The 17,440-nt window shown below is 37.9% G+C and overlaps 2 protein-coding genes across 5 annotated transcripts in view; one reads left to right on the forward strand and one right to left on the reverse strand.

Annotated features, from left to right (window-relative positions):
- Positions 1-3,354, forward strand: part of LOC123262012 (protein AF-10-like) — a 69,122-nt gene extending 65,768 nt beyond the window's left edge. For all 4 annotated transcript variants that reach the window (XM_044723981.1, XM_044723979.1, XM_044723983.1 and 1 more), the window contains exon 13: positions 2,860-3,354. In XM_044723981.1, the coding sequence (XP_044579916.1) occupies positions 2,860-2,992 (133 nt within the window). In that variant the 3' untranslated portion in view covers positions 2,993-3,354. The remainder of the gene's footprint in view (positions 1-2,859) is intronic.
- Positions 3,355-3,853: 499 nt separating this feature from the next.
- LOC123262027 (phosphatidylserine decarboxylase proenzyme, mitochondrial) lies at positions 3,854-17,076 on the reverse strand. Its single transcript, XM_044724006.1, has 3 exons — positions 17,042-17,076; positions 16,624-16,921; positions 3,854-4,369 (listed from the first exon to the last, which is right to left on the reverse strand). Exons 1-3 carry the CDS (start codon positions 17,066-17,068, stop codon positions 3,894-3,896), a joined length of 801 nt encoding a protein of 266 aa, XP_044579941.1. The 5' UTR covers positions 17,069-17,076; the 3' UTR covers positions 3,854-3,893.
- Between the last annotated feature and the right edge of the window lie 364 nt (positions 17,077-17,440).

A 17,440-nucleotide genomic window follows, 5' to 3' on the forward strand; every position in this document is an offset into this window, starting at 1 on the left:
TGGAGGTGATAAGTAAATCCAGTGATTTTCTTACTTGGCATATTGAAGTTTCAATGAGTACTTCGTCTGGTATATTGTTTAGAGTCCCCAGCCGGGCGTTAAAGTCACCAAGTAGTAATATTGGAAGATGACCATAGGAGTCATTAACTATATCTAGCGCAAGTTGAAGTAACTCAAGAGAGATATCGATATTCCTTGTTGGTCTAAGATAGATACTGGCAATGACTCCCTCAAAATTCAGCGACTTTACACAGCAAAAAATCCAGCTATCTGTTACCTCTATAATATTTACCTGATAAACTTTTCTAGTAATTATTACCAGGCCTCCACTAGCCCGACCAGTGCTTTTTTCCTTTACAGCGTGGGCGCAAAAGGCCTGATAATTATTCCAGCTAGGAGGGAGTTTTATGTCCGAAGTTGCCCAAGTCTCACAGATGCAATATATATCAGATTTTGGAGCAGTGATGTGATTAAAAAGATTACTGCTACCGCTGGAGTTCCATGAGAATATATCTAGTTTTTTGAATCCTGTAGGGGTGATACAGAAGGTACTTGGGTGGATTTAGGTTTATCCATGTGCTCATATTTCAGTTGCTTCAATGTATTGTTTCGAGTGTCCCAGGTATACCAATCATCCTTGATTTTGAGCTTATTACCTTTCAACACAGTTATTATACCTTGCTTGTTTTTTTCTTCTGCTGCTTTCCTCAAATTTCACCTCTGAATTAGTTCCTGATGTGTGAGATCACGAGTGATCGAGATTTTACTATCTTTTAATATTTTAGCTTTATTGGATAAAATTTTTTCTTTGGCTTCTAGTGAGCTCAATTTGACCCGGATGACTCTGCCTAATTTATCGGCAGCCTGGATACCAGAAACGTCGGTATCTGTATCAAAGCTGGTGCGTAGGAAATTTTGTGCCTGCGAGCGTAAATTATCTTGAGTCCAGTTATGATTTTTAATAATAATATTAAGCCGTTTGGCTTCCTTCTCCTGCAAATCAATAATCTGCTCAATTTTCCTGATCTTGCTTTCCAGTAGATTAGTATCCAAACTGGGAGAGTTTACTCGTGGGTTGGTGTTGCTCGCACTTTGTGTATTTAAATTAGCTTTAATTGTAGCTAACTCACCTTCGAGTTCTTCTTGTTTTGTTTTTAGCTCCTTCCACCTAGAGTCCCAGGTAGATTCAATGTACTTAAGCTCTTCTTTAATTCCATTTATTGCGTGAAGGTTATCAGATTGGGCAGTGGAGATCCTAGACTCAAGGTTCTTAGTATTTGTTACAGCTTCAGCCCTTAACAATTTAATTTCATTAGTTAAAGATGCTAAAATGCGGTTAATACTAACCTCATTGTCATTATTCCCTTGGGCTATCGACATATCTGATCCAGCATCTTTTCCGTTGACCATTTTTTTGGGAGGTGGTATAACACTATCAGGATCGCCCTCAGAAGAATCCAACTCTTTAGTTACCTCCCTTTTTCTTTTCAAAAGATCCCTGATGTCTCCTTCTGAACTAACTCTGTCCCTGGTGAAAGTCAGGTGTTTTGGCTTCCTTCCAGGTCTGTTTTTATCCAGCGGTGGTGAGATTTGAAAACTGCCGTGGTCTGATGCTTGTCCAGCTTCTGATATTGTGATGCGAGGAGGATTGGCAGCTATAATTTCCTTGACGTCATTACTACTAATCATTCTAACCTCAAACGATTGTGACATACAGAGTCGAACTTATACACAGCACTGTTTGAAGATAATTGTGGTCAACTTTTTCACAATTATAAAGAGAAAATTATTAGGACTATTATTTCACAGCTATCAATAATTTTTAATGTAAAATAAATAAATTCTAACGCAAAGATAATGGAGTGATCGAGCGTCACGTGTTTACCTTTCGGCCATTTTTTCTACTCTCAATTATTATTATGTACATAATTTTAATTCTGAATTATTATTATGTACATAATTTTAATTTTGAATTTCTATTATGTACATAATTTTAATTATAACATTTTTATTATGTACATAATTTTAATTATAACATTTTTATTATGTACATAATTTTAATTCCGAATTTCTATTATGTGGATAATTTTAATTCTTATTTGTATTAAATTTTCGATTAAAAGAAATTAAAATGTTATAAATAATTACTCCAAAAATATAAATCTACAGGAGCCAATTTAATTTATGTCACTACATAAAAAAAATTGTTAGTTAAAATTATGTCCTCACATAATTATTAAACTCTTATTTTTAATTATCATGACGCATAATAAAAATATTCTTTTTGTCATCAGCTCAACTCAGAATTTTAATTCGTTGATATATTATTATATCCCTACATAATAATTATTCCTTAAAAAATTTAAGTATGAACATAAAATTAATCTATTATATTTTGATTATGTTTTAACATAAAATATGCATTTTTCTTTTTAGTTATTAATTTTAAGATCATTTTTTTCCTTCTATTAAATAGTAAAACGGCGTGCCATATTGAATGGTCTTTTTTTTTTTTTTTTTTTTTTTTTTTATTTTATAGCTTTTTGTAAAGGAAAAAAAATTGTTTTTTTCTAATAGTCTTGTGAACGTGGGCTTGCCGCGATTTTTTACAGTGAAACTGTTTTTGTTCGGATTTAACTTTCTACACGAATAGGCGCTCTAAAATTAGGGGAATTTTTTCCCGAGTTTTACTTGAAAACAATAAAAAAAAATTTAATTACTTGTTATATGGAAAAACGGAAAATCGTTAATTGTCTTGTAACCCCGAGATTTAAACGAAAAAGAAAGTTACTAAGTTTAAACAATATAATTTGAGATAATTCAAAAAAACAATAATTAATAAATTTCATCAAAATTTAGGCATAGTCCAGCTTCTAGTGTTTATCATCAAGGGCAATCAAGCAATATTGTTTCACCAGCGAATTCCAGTAATACGGGAACCGTTAGAAACTCTTCTGCACCATCAGAGCCTTTACGAGGAATAACCAGATAATTAAGCAAATATACAATACTTCTTTTTTTTACATGGTTACTCATACTATTGTTGTCAAGGATCTTCCACACATTCGTCATTTTAATTTGCTTAACAAAAAATTATGGCCACACAGATAAATTCGACATCAAGCAATTTTTAATATATTTTCAAATTTTAATTATAATAATAATCACGAGTATGATAATAACATCTATTATGTCCAATAATTTTAGTTCCTTATCAAGTAATTCAAAATAATGAACAAAACAAAAATAATTCAAAAACAATAGTAACATTGTTTAGTTTTATATTATACAAACACAATTGTGTGACTTAAGCGTAAAGTTATAATTATTGTTTTCATGCATTCATAATATAAAGTTAATTATTTATTTTTTGTCGATTTTACTGTTAATGTAACATGCTAATGACACTATTCATAAGAATTTATAATGTACAATTTTTGTTTATATTAATAATATACATTTTTCTCACCAAAATGACTATGGTTATTTTTAAGTGTATTATCAGATCATACATACTGATTTTTTCCCAGGCAGCTTAAATATTTTATTGATCACAAACCACCCCCGACTTTTAATTTATCGTTATTTATTTTAGTTTGTTGGTGATGCGTTACAACACACAATATATAAAAAATTAGCACGGAGATCCTAGTGAACTGTAAGTGCAGCAGAAGTAACCAGAAACCGCGAAGCCAAGGATTCGTCTGACCTAAGAATTGCAAAGGACAACAATTTTTTAAATGTAAATTCAATTAGCAAAAATCAATCACTAGATTCTACTCAAATGTGAGGCCTGTATAGATGATACTAAATTTAATTTTATCAAAATTGAGCTGTATTTTTATGTGTAATGTACTTTCTATAAACATATTTATTATAATATTTAAACAACTTTACAATCCATTAGTGTTTATATTTCGGCAGAATCCAAGAAGATTGAGTGCATCTAATATCGATCTATTTAAATTAATTGGGATCTTGTTTACTTGATCACATTCTGTCGGTATCATTGTTATTGCTTCACCCATTTTGATTGCTTGACCAACTTTTGCAGAAAAGCAAATATTTTTAGGTGCTTCAAACAAAAGCACTATTGTAGACCCTAATCTGAATTCCCCAAATATTTCTCCTTTAGCAATTTGTGTAGAAATAAAATGAAAATCTTGCCCATTATCTTCTTTCTTCCACTTGGTATTCGTGCGAAGAGTACTATCACAGTATACTCTTATGGAACCTACATTAGTGGCGCCGACTGCAGCATAAGCCATAAAGCCTTCTTTCCAATCACCTATGTAAATAACTCGCTCATTGATTTCCAATAAATGTGGAAACCAATTGACTACTCTTGGGTTTACGCTTAGCAATTTACCTGAAAAATAAGAAAATATTTTTATTGGTGTAAACGCAGTAAAAATAGTTAAATTTAATTTCATATAATTATATATAAACCACGGTAAATCAAAGTCATAATATATGTGATATCCAAAATAAACCATTAGCTATAATTTCAAAAGCAGAGATAAATGGCATCATTCAAAGTTCGAATTGGTAGTAAATTTAAAAACTTTTCAATGTATTTCTTTTTGCAAAACTATCGAAATGGCAATTTACAATCAATTACAATCGCGTTCATTAATTTGAGTCAGTTTCTATGTTTGGGAATTAATTACCAACCCTAAATTTGGAAATTTCTAACCACTAAAATTTGAAAATCATAAATTTTTCCATTTGTAAAATAAGCTAAATGTAAAAAAAAAAAAAAAAAACATTTCTTAAATGTTAGAAACGTAAATAATGTCTAAAATAAGTTGAATGTATCGTAAAATATGAGAAATGAAAAAAAAAAACGTTACTCAAGAATAAAGAAATTCACAAATAAATTTATTCGTGAAATCAGCAAAAAAAAATTAGGAAAACGGTTGACCCTGAAGGCCATCCCTGCAACTTCCCGCTAATTCCATACTTAGGCGCTTAAAATTGCACCAATGACGTTTTTGAGCTCTTCGAGCTTAAAAATACAATCTCCGAGCTCAAAAAGATTGCTTTCCTATGCTTTTGATAAGACACTATTTTTTGAATTTTTAAACCACAATAACTTTTGAATGAATAAATCGATTTTCACACGGTTGGCAGCATTCGACGCAGTTTTTCAAGCCTCACAAAGAAACTCAAATTTTGAATTGATCGCGCTAGGAATTTCGGAGTTATTCCGAAAAAACACTTTTTTCGGTTTTCTTTCGTTCACGATATCTCTCGAACGAATCAACCGATTTTGACCGGACTGGTGGCGATCGACGTGGTTTTTTGAGGTTAAGAGCTGATTAGTTTTTGGAATTGAACCATCAAGCCGTTTAAAAGTTATTCCAAAAAAACCACATTTAAAAAAAATTTTTTTTTCAGTTTTTTGAAGATTTCTCAAAATCTATTGATCTGAATCGGTCCAAATAGTTTTCAAAATCTAAGTTTGGTCAAGCCCTTTCGAATGGCACCAACCGCGATGAAATCGGTCAAGCCGTTCAAAAGTTATAAGCGGTTCACATACTTTCACACACATACTTTCACACACACACACACACACACACACACACACACACACACACACACACACACACACACACCTCGGGGCAGAAGAGATACTGCTACCGGGCGCGTCTCCCCGAGCGGATGGGAGAACGCTCGCTGTCCTTGGATGACACTTAATCTCTTAGTTGATGAGGTACAGCGGGTAGGAGCCAAGCAAAATAACCAAACAAAATACGCTCCCGTGGACAAAACTCCCCTTTAATGGGTTGGTCGCACTAACTGACCTAACAAGACGATCGTTCCCTGCTGTGACCCACTGGGAGTGACCGGAACCTCGTGTCGTAGTTTCCGACGATGCAGGCCACGGCTGATGTGAGCTTGCTCTGCCGAGGTGTAAGTTGCAGCAGTGGATCAGGAGCCAGCCACTTCGGGCCTTGATCAGGAAGTACGCAGTGAGTGTTAGAGATCGGAATCTTCACCGCTCCGAGCGAGTCTAGTCCGTCCGTGTATTCCGGGGCTGGCTAAGTGTCGGCTAGGCCTCAGGGAACTGGGGTAGGAGTACTATCTCCGAGGGTACACCCGTTCCTAGTTATGACAACCCGCTCCACTCCGTACGATGCGCTGGTGAATTTAAAAGTATGAGTAAAATTCAGGAAAACAACAATAGTGAAAACGGGCCTCATGCCCAACAAGCAGCGATTGAAGCAAGCGCTGAAATGAAGCGGTCGCAAGCGTTTGAACGCCTTGAAAAGCTGACCAGTGAGCTAAATGACTTCATCCAATCTAAGGTCAATATCCACAAGGAGATTAAGACCAAGACGACCAGCGTAGCCAATGCCCTCCAGAGATTCAAGAAACTTGATGAAGAATGGTGTTTAACAGTACGACGCACTTCTCGCACCACACCGGAGAGAAGCATTCAAGCAACTATCGTGAATGAAGAAGCAATGGACACTGGAGCCGAAGGTGACGGTGAATCAGTCGCGGAAGACAGAATCAGAACTAGCAGCAAGTCAACTAAGAGAAAAGATCGATCTTCTCCCGACCCAACGATCTGACAAGTTGTGAAGAAACAGGACCTGAAACCAAGCCCTCCGAAAAACACGGCAGTGCAGAACGCCGGAAAAAAAGAGGTGACTGAATGGCAGAAGGTCCAATCCAAGAAGGAGAAGAAGGAGCAAGCGAGAGAGCGGTTACCAAAACAACCGGTGAACAAATCTCGGCCGGAGCCTAAGCGGGAAAAACCGCGAAAATTCACCAAACCAGATGCCTTAATTATTCGACCCGTTGAGAAGGCAAAATATGCTGAGATACTGCGTCGGATTAAAAAAGATGTCCCACCAGATCAGACCCGTGACGTCGTTGACAAGGTTCAAAAGACGAATGATGGGAATATGCTCATTACGCTTTCCAGAAAGACCGCAGACAAAGGACAAGCTTTGCTGAAGACCATCAAGAGCATCCTTAAAGAAGAAGCGCAAGTCATCTGTAAAGGCCCAGAGGAACAGCTTGAAATCCGGGACATTGACGACGAAACAACTAAAGACGACGTCCGGAAGGCCTTACAAGAGGCAGCTGGAAATGACTACGAAATACCTGAAGATGTCATTAAAATTCGTCCGGCCTACAGAGGTACTCAAACTGCTTCGGTACGATTGCCAGCAGCAATAGTGCAGAAGATACTTGGAAAGACAGGCAAAATAAGGATTGGCTGGGTAAATTGCCGTGTCAGAGCAATTAAGACACCATTACGATGCTATAAGTGCTGGCACTTTGGGCACACTACTGCCCAATGTAAAAGCGAAGTCGACCGATCTGGGCTTTGCATCAAATGTGGGCAAACAGGTCATCAAGCTGCTCAATGCCAAAATAAAGTGAAATGTGCGTTATGTGCGGAAAAACCTGGCTCTCAGGACACTGCTCACCGGTCTGGTTCTGGCCGATGTCCAGTCTTCCAAGAAGCACTCCAGAAGCTGACAAATAAACGAACATGAGGATACTGCAGCTTAACATCAATCACTGCGAAGCTGCGCATGACCTGCTTATGCAGACAGTACGGGAATTAAAGCTCGACGTTGTGCTTTTATCGGAGCCATATAAACATTTAGCTGGACAACCTTGGGAGACGGATATCACCACGAAGGCTGTGATCTGGACTTGTGGTAGGCTCCCTTTCCAGAGTGTGGCTACCAATGGCAGCGCTGGCTTTGTAGCAGCATCAGTAGATGGCATCCGTTTTTACAGCTGCTACGCACCACCTAGCCTCTCAATTGCTGAGTTTACTGACTTCTTGGATCGACTGACCGAGGACGCGAAGCAACATCATCCAGTGGCGATAGCCGGGGACTTTAACGCCTGGGCAGTGGACTGGGGCAGTAAGCAGACTAATGCACGAGGAAGAGAGCTGCTAGAAGCTCTTTCTACACTAGATGTAGTCTTGCTCAACAGTGGTGACACGCCGACCTACACCAAAGGTGACGCAAGCTCGATTGTAGACGTCACTTTTGTCAGTACCAGCCTTGCTAAAGGTAACACTAACTGGAAGGTACTGGACATCTACACTGCCAGTGACCATCATGCGATACTCTGGGAAACGTCAAACGACCAGAACCTCCGGGGGCTTATCAAGCAATTTAACACCGTCTGTTGGAAGGTGAAATCTCTTGATCCAGAAGTATTGCTAACAGCCCTCGATAGTGATCCGATAGAGACTGGATGTGCAGAAGAACATACTAAGGCTCTGATGATGCGAGTAACACAAGCTTGTGATGCCAGTATGCCTCGCAAACGTGTTATGAATTCAAGACCTGCGGTACACTGGTGGAATGATCATATCAGCAACCTCCGTAAAGAGTGTCATCGAAAGAGAAGAATATCACAGCGTGGCTATCAACGACCTTACTCTGCAGTGCTGATCGCAGAGTACAAAAAAGCTCGTCGTGAACTTAATAAGGCCATAAAAGAGAGCAAAAGAAGATGCTGGAAAGAGCTCATATACGAGGTCGACAAAGACGTGTGGGGTCGGCCGTATAAGGTGGTCATGACGCACCTGAAGAAACAACAAATGCCGTCACCTACGTGTCCCCAACTCCTTCAGAAAATCGTCACTGCGCTGTTTCCACAGCAACACAGTCTCAATTATCAGTCAACGCAAGATGAACTGGACGACATTCCACCTGTCACTGAAGAATTGTTGGAGGCCTGTAATCGGGTAGGAAATAATAAAGCGCCGGGATTGGACGGAATCCCTAATATAGCCTTGAAAACCATCATAAAGGCAGCACCAACATTATTTCTAGACGCTTACAACGCATGCCTCAAGGAGGGGACTTTTCCTCGTAAGTGGAAACAGCAACGGTTAGTACTTTTACCTAAAGGAAAGAAACCGCCAGAAGAACCGTCATCTTACCGACCACTCTGCATGCTAGATACGGCGGGTAAGATATTTGAGCGTATCATCCATCAGCGAATAGATGCAGTAGTCGACCCACTCTTGGCAGACAACCAGTATGGATTCCGGAGAGGACGATCAATCCTGGACGCGATCAACCTGGTTGTTAATACGGCCAAAGAGGCAATCGCAGGAACTAGATGGAAGGGTGGAACGAAGAAGTACTGCCTGGTGGCTGCCTTGGACATCAAAAATGCTTTCAATTCCGCTAATTGGGACTGCATCATGCAAGCTCTCGACGAGAAGAACGTGCCAACATATCTTCGCAGACTAGTGATTAGCTATTTTACAGATAGAGTGCTGAAATACGATACAAAGAATGGTCCAAAAGAGTATGATATAACCGGTGGTGTGCCACAGGGCTCTTTTCTTGGTCCACTTCTGTGGAATATCATGTATGACGGGCTCCTGAGACTGAAGCTTCCAAGATGTGTCAAACTGGTAGCGTATGCGGATGATGTTGCCGCAGTGATCGTCGCCAAACACCTCGACGAGATTCAACATCTGTTTGACATCACTTTTGAGAAGATCAACCAGTGGATGGATACAGTGAACCTACAACTGGCCAAGCAGAAGACCGAAGCAGTGCTTATTACCAGCCGAAAAGAAGTTGAAACAATTAAGATTAATGTCGGTGACCGAGAAATCACATCACAACCATTTATCCGTTATCTGGGAGTGATGCTGGATGCACGACTCAACTTCAAACAGCAGGTGGAACATGTCAGTGCCAAAGCGTCAGTAGTGAGGGCTAGTCTCGCACGGCTGATGCCTAACATCGGAGGCCCAATGCAGAGCAGGAGGCTACTATTGTCATCAGTAGTCACATCAGTGCTCACTTACGGAATATCCATTTGGGCTGATGCACTGGAAACCCAAGAATCATGAAGAAAAGCTGGACCAATATACCGACTGAGTGCCCTACGAGTAGCTAGTGCCTTCCGCACTATATCAGAAGAAGCAGTGTGCGTCATTGCTGGAACCCTACCTCTTAGAGTTCTAGCAGAGGAAAGACGGGCCCTTTACCAACGAAAAAGGTCAACTGCACTGAGCCCGGAAGAACTTAGAATTGAAGAACGGCAGAAGAGCATAGGCCGATGGCAACTACAATGGGATGCTGCAGAGAAGGGTAGGTGGACGCACCGTCTCATACCTCGGGTCGACATTTGGCTTAACCGGAATCACGGTGAGGTCAATTACTATCTTACGCAGATGTTGTCGGGACATGGGTGTTTTCGAGAGTATCTACACCGCTTTAAGCACGATGACTCTTCGGAGTGCCCGTCTTGCCCAGGAGCTGCTGAAGACGCGGAGCACGTCTTCTTTGTATGTCCTCGTTTCGATCCACAGCGTGAAGAACTGGAGAGGATCCTGAACCAGAGAATGCAACCAGATTCACTAGTAGAAGCAATGTTGTCATCAGAAGCTGCCTGAACGCTACCAACACGTTTGCAACAGAAGTCCTTAAAGACTTGCGTTCCACCGAAAGAAAAAGAGCAAATAGCAGAAGATAGAAGGAAGATAGTTAACACCTTAGCCACCAGAAGGAAGAGCAGTAGCTAGATCCTCCCTTCACGAAGTAATGCCTGACGGCGGTTTCCATGAGGGATTAGAGGAAAGAAGGAAAAGGGGTTTAGGGTTTAGTGGGTAGGGGCGTTAGTGTCGAGTTAGTATGACGCTGCGTCGAGTCGCCTCATATCCAGGCCAAACAGCTATGCCTAGAATCCGTAAAAAGGATTCCCCCCCTACAAAAAAAAAAAAAAAAAAAAAACACACACACACACACACATACATACAGATACCGTGACAACCTCGCGGGGATAGTCAGGGAAGCTTCCTGTGATCTTCAAACGTCGAGATCTGATGAAAACTCGATTTTTGAAAAACGGGGTGAGAACAATAACTTCCCGATTTTTGAAAATCTTCGATTTTCTTAGCGGGAAGTTAAAAAAAAAATTAGAAAAACGGTTGACCCTTAAGGCCATCCCTGCAACTTCCCGCTAATTGTATACCTAGGCGCTCCAAATTGCACTTATGATGTTCTTCGAGCTCAAAATATAATTTGTGTGTTATTTTGAGCTCTTCAAGCACACACACACACACACACACACACACACACACGACGAAAAGCTGTCTTTCCGAGAACACGTCGAAAACGCTAGCGCGAAAGCTAACAAGACAGTATCCAACCTGTCGAGAATCATGACCAACACGGTGGGATCACGAACCAGAAATAGGAGGGTGCTTCTAGAAGTAGTCCACTCGATATTACTCTACGGAGCGGAGATATGGGCAGATATCCTTAACAGGCGAGACCATCTTTTTCTCGCTTTGCTCTCACGGAGCTCAACGGAACTATCTCTGTCGCACTTCCAACAGCAGAGCAATTGCAGTTTCGATTGGTTTCACGAAACGAATGAAATTTTTGAAAAAAATGCTTTGTGGTGAAATAGTTTATTAAATTATCTATTATCTCTAAAAATGTTTTTTCAAAATTTCCATTCGTTTCGCTAAGCCGATTGAAACTGCAATCACTGGTCTCGGCTGTTAAACAGAAGACCTACTGGCGCAAGACAGCGGCAGTGCAACGACGAGGAGCGCTCAGAGGTTGACCCTAAAGGCCATCCCTGCAACTTCTCGCTCATTTCATACTTAAGCGCACAAAACTGCATTTATTACGTTTTGAGCTCTTAGAGCTCAAAAATATAGTTTCGTATCATTTTGAGCTCTCCGAGCTCAAAAATCTGCTAGAAGTAGAATAAAACATTATTTTTCGAATTTTTAAACCGCAATAACTTTTGAATGAATGAACCGATTTTCACGTCGTTGGTAGCATTCAACGCATTTTTTAAAGCCTCATGAAGAACTTTTAAGTTTCAATTGATCGAACAAGGAATTTCAAATTAAATCCCAAAAAAACGATTTTTTTCATTAACGATTACTCACGAACGAATTTACCGATTTTGACCGGGCTGACGGCAATCGACGTGTTTTTTTTTTTATGTTAAGAGCTGAATATTTTTTGGAATCGATCGGTTAAGCCATTTGAAAGTTATTCCAAAAAAACCACATTTGAAAAATTTTTTTTTTCAGTTTTTTCGAAATTTCTCAAAATCTACTGGTTCTAATCGGTCCAAAATATGGTCAAAATCTAAGTTTAGTCAAGCCCTTTCGAATAGTACCTACCGCGATGAAATCGGTCAAGCCATTCAAAAGTTATAAGAGGTTTACATACGGCCGTACACAAACACACACACACACACACACACACACACACACACACACACACACACACACACACACATACAGACGTACGGACATCAACGCGGAAACATTCGGGGAAGCGTCCTAGAACCTCAAAACGTCAACATCCGTTGAAAACTCGATTTTCAAAAAACGGGGTGAAACCAATAACTTCCCGATTTTTGAAAATTTTCAATTTTCTTAGCGGGAAGTTAAAAAAAAAAAAAAACATACATACATACATAAATACATACATAGTGACAACATCGCGGGGGTAGTCAGGGATGCTTCCTGTGACCTGAAAACGTCGAGATCTGATAAAAACTCGATTTTTGCAAAACGGGGTAACAACAATAACTTCTCGATTCTTGAAAATCTTCGATTTTCTTAGCGGGAAGTTAAAAAATAATTATTTGAAAAAATATCAGACCAGCAGATTTTTTTACTAATTTTTTTTTATGCATTTACGATTGTTATTTCACATTTCTGTTGTTTTTTTATTCTTAAAGTCAGAGTTAATTTATAATATATTAATAAGTTTAGACTTATTTGATTTAATTAAGATTGTCACGGGGCTCCTTCATTATCCGTTGAAGGTCCTCACCCTAGCCGCGGTTAGTTATCGACGGATCACTGGGCGCTGTGGTCTAGGATGCTCGCGCAGTAACAATAAAAATTAACATAAGTTCCGGGGCCTAGAAAATAAGCGTTCCGCGGGTGGGGATAATTCCACACCAGGGGCAAGTGAAGTTGGCGCACCGAAAAGCGAGATTGTGAAGCCGGAGCCCGAGACACCAGCACGAGATCTTGGAAAACAGGTAATTATTTATTTTCCTCTGAGTTTCTTGTGGAACCTTCAGAGCGATTAATTGAACATTTATAATTGATATTTATTGCTAGGCATTTAGCCAGCCTAAATATCCTCCAATAATTATTCTAACTATCCTGAATTTCCAGATTTAATTTACCGCTGACTAAATCCCGAGCTACGACGCAATTAACCAGATCCGAGATACCTGATAGAGCTGTGTAATTTGGCGGACAAAATTTGCCTAGACCGAAGGCCACAGAAACGACTACGGAAGCCGAATTAAAAGAAAAGAAATCGCCAAAAATTTCTCAGGTACAGAAAATTTAACCTCGGTAAATTATTGCGTCGCTCCCGGAAATTCTAGGCACAGGCCAGGTTCCGTCTTCCAATCACCCTACTTGATTGATTAATTAATTATCCGAATTCAAATAAAATATCTAAATTATAAGTCGAAGTTAAAATTAGTTAAAATGAAATTTAAATAAATAGAAAATTTGACAAGTCGAAAAATTTCAAAATTAAAAATAAAAGAGGTTAAAATTAAAATTAATATTTCTATAAAATTGGTCAAATAAGTTCAAGTTAAAATTTATAAAATCAGAAAGTTCAATATCGACAAATTTGAGTTAAATTGCGTCATTCATCTGAGCGAAATTCTGTCGATTAAATTTATTATAAATTATAAATTAAAATAAAACTAAAGGGAATTAAAATTAGAGATTTATCCGAGTTAGATTAAGATTGATTAATAAAATCAACAATTAAAAATAAATTAAAATTTAAAATGAAAATTATTCATTAAAATTAACTTTGGGAAAATATCAAAAAATTTTTAAATAAAATAAAATTCTTTAATTTAGAAAATTACAATTGTCAAGCAGTAAATTAATTTATAAAAAAATTACAAGCGTAAAATTGTCAATAGATCAAAATTGTTCAAAAACTTCGATAAATAAAATTGTCAAATTCCAGTATGATAAGTTTCAAAAATAATTAACATAAAAATTTAGCCTTGGAAAAATTTAGCCAAGTTGACGACTAAGTCTCAAATTCTTACTGGAATTCAAAATAGACATAAGCCGATTATTCAGGCAGTTTGAATTCGAGTAAATTTTAATTAATCTAAAATTTTGGTTGAATAAAACGCTACTGTGATATTAATAACTAAGCGACCAAAATTAAATAAAATTATTTATCGAAGTCAAGTTAGGGACCGGGAAAATTGATTCCCAGGAAGTCATGTTGAAAAAAGTATTTAAGAATTTTAAAAATGATTGTTAATTAGAGTCAAGAGTGTGTTTGGATGAAATTATTATATTGTGTGTGTGTGTGTGTGTGTGTGTGTGTGTGTGTGTGTGTGTGTGTGTAAAAAAATTAAATTTACATTATATACTCCTCGTTCACGGGCTGTCGAGGAGGTTAGTATTAGCAGGTTGTCGACTAGTGTCATGGTATCCTCCTCTGTCCTAGTCGACTTCAGGTTCCTTAGTCCCGTAGTGAGGGTCCGGGCGACAGCGAAAGGGCTAAGGACGGTTTGAACCTTGGGCAGGGGTCCGGGCGACCACCCAAGGTCAAATCTAGAGTCTTAGAGCGTGAGGGTCCTGTGGACAGCGCGACTTAGGTAGAAACTGCGGTATAGACGCTCCATATGAGGGTACCGTCAGGAATAAGCAACTATGATAGAAACTATGATATAGACGCTCCTTATGAGGGTATCGTAGGAATAAGAAACTATGATAGAAACTAGAGTATAGACGCTCCTTCAGAGGGTACTGTTAGGATTAAGAAAAATTTTTCGGGTATGTGAGTGTGTGTGAGAATTAAAATAGAATTTAATTATGTAAAATTAAGAAAATAAATTCATGATCAATGTCAAATCTACTTGTTATTATTTATGTCAAATTTTTATGATTTCTCTCGACCCTGTGATATCTCTCTTGCTTGGACCGGTTCTGGAAACCGTGATAAAAATTCCAGTGGCGCCCTTAATTATTAAATTTAAATAAAGGGGTGACCAAGGGACGGTACCAACCCGTTACAAGATATTTTGAGAAAGTAGTAATGTATTTGTCGATTATAATAGATTATTTGATGCCTGGCTTCTGACCAGCAGCACCCGCTTCGCTCGTGCCGCAAATGTCAGGGCAGGCATCAATATCTTATAATTTACACATGTCAGTTTTCCGTACTTTCGGCCGGGTAGCAAGAAAAATAGTATGCACTACACGGGCAGAAGTTTGAGAGCCCTGAACTGCGCGCTGTGATGCCCTCGGCTTCGCCTCGGGCATCATAGCGCGCAGTCCGGGAATTTCAAACTTTCTGCCCTTGTAGTGTCATATATTATTAACTGATAAATTTTTATTGTAACTTCAGTTTAAATTAATAATTCTAGATACAAAGAATATCTTCAAAAGTCAAAATTTAACATTTACACTTTGACTCTAAAAAGAAGATAACTTGAAAAAAATTTTATTTTACAAAGTTTATTTTCAAAATTATTGAACAGATAGTGTACTTCAAAATTCAGATTTTATCGTGGTAATACATGTTTTTTTTGTGCCCTTCTGCCGGAAATTGGCAACTTTCTGGCCGCTGCGCTAAACAAAGTTGCCACATTCCGGCTACGTCGAGCAGAAAAATAGTATACACACCTTGGCCAGTAAATAAGAAAGCCTCAGATCACATGTTTGTAGACCTCGGCTTTGCCTCGGCCAACAATTACATGTGATCTAAGACTTTACTGGCCTAGGTATGTAATATACTATTTTTTTTTCTTTCAAGTACGGAGACTAAGAATTGCTATACTTACAGAACACGTATTCAATAATGAAAAAATATAATTTTTCATGACTAGCTCGAAAACATAACTACCATTTTGTTGAGCTTTAAAGTTTCTCCGGTTGCATAAATAGTTAGAACCCGGGAAAAAATTTTTTTGATATACACACATTAAGATTTTGATCTCCTTATAACTCCGTATATTTAAGTAGATCTAAGAAATGACACGTAGATCTATGCAGATCAAAAATTATTTTTCGGGAAGTTTTAGGACTGATTCGTAAGGTTATTCTTAAGAATTATTTTTTTTTCATTCACCCATTATGTATATATAAATTAAAGTTTTTCATGTCTACTGGTCAAGTGACTAATGAACCTTATTCAAACCAAGCGATGGACATTCCTTCTGCACTATTGGTCGAGAGACATTCTCTCTTTGCATTAGTTCTATGGGGCCTATCGAACTTGAATACTAGTAAAGCTGGAAGTTTTGTGGTATCTGTTCGAGTTGTAAAGATGTTAAACAAATGAAAGAAAATGAAAGAAACTACATGAGAGCAAAGATAAACTTTGAAAAAATAAATGGGGTAAGTTACCAAACCAGGATTGTTATTCTTAAGGTTCGCTCTTCAATTTTTTTCATTTCAGATAAACTGTTTTCTTAAGTTTAATCGATCATAAAATTTTTAATGATTTGAAAAAGTTTGATTTAAAAGCCATGAGCTTGATTTGGAAAGTTGTCAACATTAACGATTATATGTGAGAGTATATTATTGTTAATTTTATTTTTTATCTCTTTAATTATACTGGATAATACCTTGAAAATGACGACGAAGCCTAATCTTCCATTCAGTCGCACTATGAAATCGATGATAATCTCCAGGTGCTAGATATACTGTTAACTGATACAGTGAATTATTTGAATTTTTTAAAAGAGATTTTACATAATCATCGTTATCTTGATCAGTAAGCTCTTCCTCTTCATCTTCTTTGCTTGTTTGTGATTTTGTATCGCCCAAAAAATGCCGCAGGCTATATGATATTCCCTTAACCCGTTTTACTTGAGATGTTAAAATAGGACCAAGATACAGAATTGTTCCATCTGCAGGCGAAACCTAAACATTATTCGTTTTTAATGGGAAATTAATGATAGATTAATAGAAATAGTATGATATTTTTAACTTCCCGCTAAGACAATTGAAAATTTTCAAAAATCGGGAAGTTATTATTTTTACCTCGTTTTTCGAAAATCGAGTTTTCATCAGATCTCGACGTTTTGAGGTCCTAGGAAGCTTCCCTGACTATTCCCGCGATGGTGTCGTGTGTGTGTGTGTGTGTGTGTGTGTGTGTGTGTGTGTGTGTGTGTGTGTGTGTGTGTGTGTGTGTGTGTGTGTGTGTGATAACTTTTGAACGACTTGACCGATTTGATCACGGTTGGTGCCATTCGAAAGGGTTCGACTAAACTTAGATTTTAAATACAAGTTGGACCGATTCAGACAGATAGATTTTGAGAAATCTTAAAAAAACTGCGAAAAAAATTTTTTTTAAACGTGATTTTTTTTTAATAACTTTTAAACCGCTTGACCGATCGATTCCAAAAACTAATTAGCTCTAAACATCGAAAAACCACGTCG

Source organism: Cotesia glomerata, linkage group LG3 (genome assembly GCF_020080835.1).
Source record: "Cotesia glomerata isolate CgM1 linkage group LG3, MPM_Cglom_v2.3, whole genome shotgun sequence".
Classification (NCBI taxonomy): domain Eukaryota; kingdom Metazoa; phylum Arthropoda; class Insecta; order Hymenoptera; family Braconidae; genus Cotesia; species Cotesia glomerata.